Source organism: Acartia tonsa, chromosome 4, assembly GCF_053477335.1.
Source record: "Acartia tonsa isolate MP-2025a chromosome 4, ASM5347733v1, whole genome shotgun sequence".
In the NCBI taxonomy this organism is placed as follows: Eukaryota; Metazoa; Arthropoda; class Copepoda; order Calanoida; family Acartiidae; genus Acartia; species Acartia tonsa.
The window spans coordinates 41,028,476-41,038,631 of NC_137263.1; the positions used below are offsets into that span (position 1 = coordinate 41,028,476).

The following is a 10,156-nucleotide window of genomic DNA, read 5'->3' on the forward strand; positions in this document are numbered from 1 at the left end:
CTAAGCCTTCGGTACATATCACGTACTTCTTGGCGCAACTCCACGGAAATTTTAAGCACTCCCATGTCCATCCTCACCTTCTCAACGACGTCGAGGTTCTTGGCGACAGTGCTCGACCTCACGTCGTCTGAATCATTGTCAAGCCAGTGCAGAATTTTCGTACACTGTTCCAACGACGCATAAACTTTATCTGCAACAGTTTTCTGTTCACTAGCTTCATCCAAATCACGCTTGAACTTGCGCATCTCACTAGTCTCCACGGCAGATTTTAGACTTTTTATTAGGTCAGATTGGTCCTTGACCTCACTAAAAATGTCACGAATTGATTTTAAATTCACATTTTCACATGAACTAAAACTTTGGCAGGCTTTTAGATTTTCATAAAACACTTTTATCTGTTCGTCAAACACCTCTAGCCTTTCATTGCCAATAGCGATAGCTCGCTCAATTTTCTGCTTTTTAGTGAGCACCATATTGATTCACTAGGTAATTATTTCACAGAAAAATTGTCAATGTTTTTTGCATCAATACACTATATGCTATTGATTTATTGAAGAATGCTAACGCCTATTCTTCAGATTCTTTGAAGAATGCTAATGCCTATTCTTCAGAACCATTTGAAATTGCTTGTGCAGCGCCTTCAACCATCAGGTTATTTGAAATTTGCTAATGCCTAAACTTCAACCTTCACTTCTTTGAAATTCGCTTGTGCAGCTCCTTCAAACTCCAATCATTTGAAATTGCTTGTGCAGCTCCTTCAACTTCAGTATTTTGAAATTTGCTAATGCCTAAACTTCAAGTCCTTTGAAATTGTCTCAACCATGACACTTTGGTTGAGCTTGACTTCCGAATTAGCGGGAAGTTCTCGAGATCTGTTGGCGAACATACAAACCCCCAATACCAGGAACCATCAAGTTTCAACAGCAGGTTTGAAAATAGATTTATTGATGAAATTATTTCAAAGTCCTGAAATTACAAAATCAATTAGTTCATAATTCCAGTTATTTATAACCACGTAATCTTATTTGCTTTATAAAATCATTTTTCTCTACGGTAAAAATCTTTGGAAACTTTGGCTTTAAAGGAAAATTATTTGGTTTAATAAATCATTGTTAAATGCAAAAATAAAGGCACATAAAAATTACTAAAACATATATTAATCATAATTAAGTTTCATGCTTAGCTGGCTAAAGCCTTTTTAAAACTACATATAATCGTCCTATACACCATTCTTCCTAATAAAATTAACAAATTCTACCTGAAGTTCTTATGGTTTCAAATCCCTGGTATACTAGGGTCGTTCACACACTATGAGACCAATGATAGGCCCAATTTTGTTCTCCGAAATCTTCACACACTCATATCTCATTCAAAAGTAAGAAACGTGGCGCATCAAATATATAAACAATCCATGCCGCGTCACATTATGAAAGGAAAGTCAAAAAAGACGACATTTGCGCTTAATTCTAGGATAATGATAAGGAATTAATTTCGAACTTGATAAACACAAAGCTTCCTCGAAAAGAGGTTAAGACAAAGTGGAAAGGTTAAGATAAATAGAGCCTTTCTAAAAATATGAAATCTAAGAAACCAAGTAAAAGGTTCTGTTTATACTATTCATTTTCTATATCAGAAATATTCAAATATATCAAACACTTTACTTTAGTCTAAACTACACTAATTCAAACATTAAACCGAACCGATCTTGAAATGACAAAGTTTCGATCGTCTTAGCGATCTCTTTATTTTTAGCAGTAAAGCTATTCTATAATTCACTTTGTTTGTTCATTTGTTCGTCTGTAATTCTATCACGTTATGGATATACTTTGTGTCTCAGCGATAGACATACGCAGGAGTAACTAACCTCGGAGTGGACAAACGCAGGAGTTTCTGAAATATCATGTTAATTAAGTATTGCTATACAGGTTAGGTTAGGTTAATATATAAGTATTCAAAAAAGCAGCCCGAAGGGATTAGGCATTAAAAAAACCTATGAGATGGCTTAAAATTGGTTAGGTTAGGATAAGTGAACCTACCGACGTTTGACACTCCTGCGTTTGTCATAGTACCTGATTTACTAAGTGCGGAATAAGCAAACCATTTAGTCATTCATCTACTTTTTATTGCTTGTCACCAATTGCTGGAAAACAATTTCATCGTAATAATGAAAAATTAAAAATGACAGTCTGTCCGTTAGTCTGTTACTAACGTTTTCTGGTACGGTTGTGCATTTTAAATTACAATATTTCTTTCCAAAATATTAAAATCTTTTAAGGTAAACATTATAGTATAATAAACAATAACAAAACAGAAAAATAATATTCTTTGAATGTATAAAATTATTTAAAATAGACTATAATTGATTTAACAATAATTGAAAATTTATTTATTTTCTTTGCAATGATGAATCCCTTTATCTCTGTCTAAATATACTTCTCTTTTGTGTTATGTTCTTACATAATTGAAAAAAGTTCAATTTATTTTTGTATTGATATATTGGAAAGGCTATTAAGTCATTTGTTTCATTGTATATCAATATATAGTAAATAAGTTATAAAGAAAAACTCTTAGAAAAAGAGTAATTATTTCTTGATAGGTATAAATTTTTAATGTTTTTAGTCTAAAGGGAAGTAATAACGAGTAAATTAATGACATGGAAAAAAACTGTTTTGTCTAAATTTTTTTTTGCTTTAGATTTTATATTATTTTCTTTTTGTTAAAAATCAAATAAAGAAAAAATGTAATTTAGTCTCAAAATGTTTTTATCTAGCAGAAATGTTATTAGTGTATTCCTAACAACAGGTTTAATTTTTTTGCATAGGCATATCAACATAAAAAAGGATCTACTTATGTTGATAATAGAATAACTATTTAGAAGATTTATAAGATTTATAAGGGCTAAACTAATATTATTTTTCAAAATTTCTCTAAAATATCTCAAAATATAAGAAAATTCATACTCATAGCTTTTACAAGGCAGTGGATTCGCCCCCAGATTCTAAGCGATTAGCCTCATAAGATATCTTAAAACCACCCCATAACCTAAATATGGATTTCCTAGAATATCTAATCATATCAAATAAGCAGTTTCATCAGATATATTTTATTTATGACTTATTACTTTACCAAAGACAATGAAATTTAAATGTTATTTACTCGCGGCTTAAGCCTTATCCTTTATGAGCTAAACCATCTCAAGGCCCATAAAAAATTTCCTTAAAATTCATACCATAATCAATCCAGTGGTTTAAGAGATATTTTGCTGCAGACAAATAAAACTGATTATTTAATATTATTAACTCTTACTGTTGTCTTGGTGTAGTATGTGTATGTTTTGTGTTCACTTTTTCAACAATTTATGTGTAGGAGTGCTTTTGCCAGGTATATGATTAAGCGGTATTTAGCTTTACCCTTTTATTTTCCCTCTACTAAGTACACATACACACACAAACACACACACACACACACACACACACACACACTTATACAGTAGCCTGGCTTAAAATGGAGAAATGCTTTATTCATTAACATCAACAAAAGTAGAATAGGTCAGAAAATTATTTTTGGTATGATTATAAATTTTCAGGAGTAAAGCTTATCTATAAATAAAAGTATTCTGTCCGTACGCCTGTCCGAATTCGTATAAAGTGCAGTTTAAGGTAAAATGTTCTTGGTTACGATTATCTTTAAAAATCTATGAACTTTAAATGCTTCCAGGAAAATTTTACCGTTGTACTAGATGTAAAATATCTAAATTACCATTTATTTTCTTCAAAATTCAAAAATACTAACTGATTACTTTAAAAAGATATATGGAAAAGGCTAACCAACAGATATACATATAGCAAAATAATACACACACTCATTCACACGAACACACACACACACACAAGCACACACACACACACACAACCTTACACCCATACACACACATCTCACGCACAAAAAGCAAAGCATCGGATTGTGTTTATTCTTTTTCTATATTTGTGTGTGTAACTGTCAGGGATCTGAAGGGATAAGACAATAGAATATTAAAGTACATCCCCAATTAGGATTTTCAAAATTACCCTTTGTGTAAAATAAAATTAATAGTGGAAAAGTTTTGACACTGAAAGTTTGCACACACCAATCAAAATTTAAGTTCTAAGAGATTTTTAACCAACCATTGAGAGATCATGTCTATAAAACTTTGGGTACAAGTATAATATACAGCCCTATGTCCTCTCCCTCCCTGGTGACTGTACAATTATATACTCCATTGTTTTTAACTAAATACATTTCAGGAGTTGAAGGATGAGCGGGAGGTTGTTATCCAACGAGTTTTCTCACGCCTCAGAGATAGTGTGGGACACAAGGTTTCTGTCAGCACACAGTTTGATTACTTTACCAGACAAACAGCTATTGACAAGCTGCACGCCATGAGTATTCAGATAGGAACTCCTAACATACTCAAAGACAGAAAATTTTTGAAGATTATGTACAAGGATCTATCAGTCCAGAATGAGGACTTCTTCCAGAATATACTTTATGGAAAAGGTTTCCTGCGGCGCCGACAAGAGCATACCCTTATGTCACCTGGAGAAGAAACAAGATGGCTGCCTAATCTGTTGGAAGATCGTGTTACGTATTCCCCAGCTGCCAATAAAGTTATCATACCTGAATATATGCTATCAGAGCCTCTGTTTCATCCCAATTATCCCACAAATGTTCTGCTTGGTGGTATAGGCAGCATGATTGCTGAAGCTATTGTAGACGGTGTAGCTGGTGTTGGGGCTGTTTTCACAGCTACTGGAAGAATCTTAGACGGCAGCGAAGCTGGAAATTTTACACTAAGTCGTGCAGAAAAGCCAAATGCTGCTCTGGAAGGTGCTTCTAAGTGTATTGCCCGCAGCTGGGCTAATCATGGTATAGATACAGCTGAGCAGCTGGAAAAGACAGCTGTTTCAAATGCTATTAGTGTGGCTGGTCTTCAGGCAGCTTACACAGCCCTCACTGAAGCATTCCAGGTAGAGAACGCGCAGCTACTTCCCTCCATGGGGGATTTAGATCCCCAGGCAGTATTTTTCCTGCAGTATTCGCAGCTACAGTGCTCACTGTCCACCCAGGAGCAGGCAGACCTGGACAGGACCCTGCAGCCCTGGCTACCTGGCAAAACCAAGTTGGCAGGTATGCTGGAAGCTATACCTGACTTTAAACATTATTTCTTCTGCAGTGATAGTGATATGAGAGATTGTGAAAATACATTTTTCTAATTTTGTCTTAAAGTGAAAACAAAAATATATACAATTGCTTTTAAACAAATTAATAGAAAAACTTTGCAAAAGCAATTCATGAACTTTTATGGTGCCATTTTATGATTAAAAATACAGTTTTTTCTTACATTAATATTCATTCTGAACGACTTTATACCTTAAAAAATATTATTATATCATTTATCTGTATATTTAATATTATAATGTATTATTTGTAATAAGAATTATATGCTTATAAAGTTTAATATGTATTAAAAAATGATTATTTAGGTTTTTAAAAAATGTTAGTTTTCTATGAAAGCAAAATGTTAACAATTTAAATCAATTTCGATAAATATTTCGTTGCTTACAATTTCAGATTCAATTTTGAAAGGGATATATAATGAATAAATTAAAGACTAAATAAATAATGAAATTTAATAGTTAAATAAATGAGCTTCGAATAAAAATTGTTAAAATGCTGTAGCTAAAAATAAATGAAATTTACCCAAGTTATGAGTTTTTTTTAATATGTATTTGCTTTTAGCAAAGCTACTCTACAGTTACCTAGTAAATTAACTCGTTAGGGCAGGGTTCTTCTTTGAATTTTAGACATCATTTAGATAACCCAAGGTCATCATCCACTTGTAATGGACAACTGAAAGATATTAGGTCAAGGAACCTAACAACCAACCCTTTGATTCTTTGTCGGAAAGTCAAACTTTATATGGGAATGAATTATCCGGTTTACGGGCCAAGACATTTTCCTTCTCTTACAGTCAAGACTTAGTTTCAGTAGGTGAGAAATTACTCCTTGATTCCTTTTTTGCCGCCATATTATCATTCTAGCTTCTGCGTCCTTAGATGTATTTTCAGGGCTTAAAGATAGCTTAAAACCATCTTTAAAGACTTAAATATGTAAGTAAAATACACTAAAACCATCACAGGACCTATGTAAAGCATTCCTAAAATAGAAAATCGGTTTAGTTCTTATTGAGATCTGGAGCTTCAGACAAAAAAAACTTTTCCCTCTTTTTCTCTAGGAGTTAGATATAGTGCATAGTACATATGAGTCTGATTTTCGATGCTTGTTTAAGAATTTGTATGCTTATAGAAAAGTAGCTTATAGTACCTAATAAAAAATTACGTCACTCAATACAAATGACCAATGATAGGTCAGTATACATTGTAATTGACCAATGGTAAAATGTATACTGGTCTATCATTGATAAAGTGAATTTTTTTAGGCCCTATAAGCTGCTTCCTTATGGACTGTATGGTCCTTGATAGCAGGATAAGAGGTAAAATTTTGCACTGTCTAAATACATTTAGTATCAAAGGCCTGTTTTTCTACAGGTATTAAAAGGGATGAAAGAAAGGTGATATTGCAAATGTGAAGATAAAATGAGTCTGGGTGCAAAATAAACAAATTAAATCAAGTGTCTAAGTATCCTATTAACGTGTCGGAGAGATATAAAATGAAACTAGGATAATTTTGTACTTAAGTTGCAAAGGATTGGCAAAAATATTTTTATGAAAAAAAGAAGTTTTATTCATAGAAAATAAAATTATTAGGATGCCGGATACCGAACAAATGGGACAGGTAAGGGATGTGAAGGGGAGAGGTGGGTTAGTTTTAATTATTATTGATAAAATTCATTTTTGGCGACAAACAGACACTAACACTTACAGAGTTAATTCACTACTAAAAATGTAACGCAACGACACAAAGAAAATAAAAGCAACGCCTTCGTTGTAATAAATGTTATTATAGTGATGGGTTTATCTGTTTATCGGTCAGGGCATTCCCTCTACATTTTTTGAAATACAGAAAGTTTTTAATAATGACGCTGTTTGTGCCAGCATAATTCGGTTACGTTTTTATTTTAGGTTAGGGTCGTTTAATTGAAAAAGAGCGTTTGTAAGGAGGTTTAGTGATTATTATAGTTTAATATTTTAAGGGTTTATTATTATAGTTTCTGAATACATTAACCCTACTGTTAATGACCAATAATTATACACTTTTAAGATTTCCAATTAGTTAGAGAAAGAATAATTATGCGTTATTCTATAACTACTTTTCCTATACTAACATACATTGCTCAATATATTAAAGGGAAAAATGGTCAGTAGATTGTTAAAATATTTTAAAATACATATTGCTAGCGGCTGAGCCCCAAAAATCTAGATACTGCTCTTAATTCAACTGTATATATAGGATCTCATAAATAATATACTTATACCATCCAGGGACTCATAGAAGTCCAAGGGAGGGGGGGGGGTAATGGGGCGATTACCCCCCCCCCCAATTTTTTTTCTTTTTACCCCCCCCCCCCCCTATTTAAAATTTATCCCTACCCTGGGGGTGCCGTAGGCACCCCCAACCATTTAGGAGGGGGTATTTACCCCCCCCCCAAAATAAAAAATCTCAAATAAAAAAAATTTTTGCGCGCTTCGCGCGCATTTTTAATAATATATATTTAATAAAATTTAAATTACCCCCCCCAAAAATGTTACCCCGGGGGTAAATTTTGGGGGGGTAAACTAAATTATCCCCTGCCAACAGATTTCAGGGGGGGTAATTACCCCCCCCAAGCAAATTTTACCCCCGGGGTAAAAATTTTGGGGGGGTGAAAAAAAAATTTGCGGAGCACTTCGCGCGCCATTTTACCCCCCCAAAAACGAATTACTCCCCCCTTAAAAGATTTTTACCCCCCCCCCCCAAAAAAAAAAAAGCTTGAACGCCCCTGCAGGGACCTATGCGAAACTTCCATGCAACAAAGAACTTTTAAGCGTTTAAGTGGATCGAAAGATCTTGACGGATGGCCAAAAAAATCTTAAAAGGGGGAGGTAGAGTCTTCCATCTAACTTTCATATTAGTTTTAAGAAGAAAAAGTAATAAAAATGGAGGGGCGTTATTTTTTCTAAGGGTGATTTTTCCTGGAAGGTTGCAAGGAACCCTCCCCCAAAATAACATTAAACATTTCCAGAACCTAAGTGATATTTATAATGTAAAGTAGAATCATATTAGTTCAGCAGTACAGACAGACAAATAACATCGCTCGCTCTAACATTTTTGTTCTAAAAATACTATTTAAAACAAATAAACACAAACACACTCTCTCACACACCCTTCAAGCTTAACATATTGAAAAGAATATTGTTTGGGAAGGTTGGGTGATGGTAAAAAGAGCGCAGTTCTAAGTAAAAACTCCGCAGATAAACTTTATATACACATTCAAGGGTGTGATTTCACTTCCCCACATTATCACACCTGCAAAAGACATGATAGCCAGAGAGAGAATGAAGCCAAGGGTACCCAAAGTTTTATAACCCGTATCTTATTCGTTACCTCGTTAACTTTGATTGAATTTGATTGATTGGTTCCTAACCAATAGTGTCCAAACCTTTTCAACAATATCTACAGCAGGGGTAATTTTGTCCCTCATCACTAGGATGAAACAAAGGGTAGAGGGAACAGAGGAAGAACTGACAAAGGAATGATATTACAAATACAAAAGAGGTAATTTTAATAAGGGAAGAGAAAACTATTCTATCATTGTCCTATTTCTGGGAAGAGATAGTTTTTGCTATTGAATAATTCAGATTTAAATTAAACTACGCCTATAGAGTCCTCTAGGACTACTTAAAGGCGTGGTGGTCAAATTCATCAATCCATTTTACAGATCCTTCGATACAAACAAATAAAGCATACCACTTTATATGATAGGATTATGCAGAATTGGATGCACACCACATCCAACAGTAAAACAAAGTTCTTTCAACATTGTCTAAAAAGTTACAATATATAAAGATTACTTTCTTAAATCAAGACAAACTTTTTTTCTTTGCCTTTACTGGTATTCTATAATACTTCTAAGTTACAGGGATCTTAAGGGATAAGAGTAAGACTACCCTTATAATAAAGTAATATGATGTTTTCTGTTTGTTTGTACCAACGGATCTAGCTAACCGCTGAACCAATATAGTTCGAAGGTTTATAGCTATTTTGGGGAAGGAAAAAAGAAACGGGGTGTAGCCGCTGGTAGAAGATAAACTGATAAAGAAGACGAAGAAAGTCCCTCAAAAAATCAGCATGTTACGTCATGAAAACGAGGGATTATTCATCTCTTTTTTAGAGGTTTTCTTTCCCACTCCTCCTCACCTCATCCCTCATTTGTATGACGTCATTGAGGGACTTTCTTCGTCTTCCTGATAAACAGTTGTGATAAAAAATTCCATTTTTAGTAGAAAATATTGGACATTGTTAGTTTGTACCTACCAATATATCAACATTTAATTTAAGTTTTATGCCAACGTGTTTAGAAAGCTTTGATAATCAGTATAATTTCCAGTTGACTGTCCCCTTTCTACTTAAATTTGACATACATAGTATACATACATAGCAAAAATATTTGACATGGTTTTCTATCCCTTTAGCTCTTGGTATATAGAAATCTGTAACTTAATCATACTTTAGATTCCTAAGAACTTATAATCATATAAAATCCCAGGTGTAGGCCAGAATGGATAGATATTAAGATGTACAGTAACAACTTCAATTTTAGGGATCAGTCTTCCTTTCTGATGACAATATTTTGGGAATAAATGTGTCCATTTGACTAAGTGAGTTTTTCTTCAACTTTTCATAAATCTTCACAATCCTTTTTGTACATAAAGGGTGTTCAAAAAGGTGCAAAACTAATTTAGTTAGAGAGGTACCATTTGCGAGTAAGTAACTTGGGGAAGAAATTTAAACTGTAATTTAAACTGGTACCCAAAGTTTTATAAATACGTTATTAGTTTGCTTTAAAACTTTGGATAATTTCATTACAGTTAATCTGTGTCCAAACTTTTATCTAATCATTTCAATCTACAGAATGGAAAATTTTTTTCATTCTCATTAAGGATGTACATCAAATTAT

General features: G+C 33.4%; 1 protein-coding gene across 1 annotated transcript in view; it reads left to right on the forward strand.

Annotated features, from left to right (window-relative positions):
- Positions 1-5,743, forward strand: part of LOC145317217 (endothelin-converting enzyme homolog) — a 55,120-nt gene extending 49,377 nt beyond the window's left edge. The window contains exon 10 of the mRNA XM_080158196.1: positions 4,284-5,743. Coding sequence (XP_080014322.1) covers positions 4,284-5,252 — 969 coding nt within the window. The 3' untranslated portion in view covers positions 5,253-5,743. The remainder of the gene's footprint in view (positions 1-4,283) is intronic.
- Positions 5,744-10,156: the final 4,413 nt, after the last annotated feature.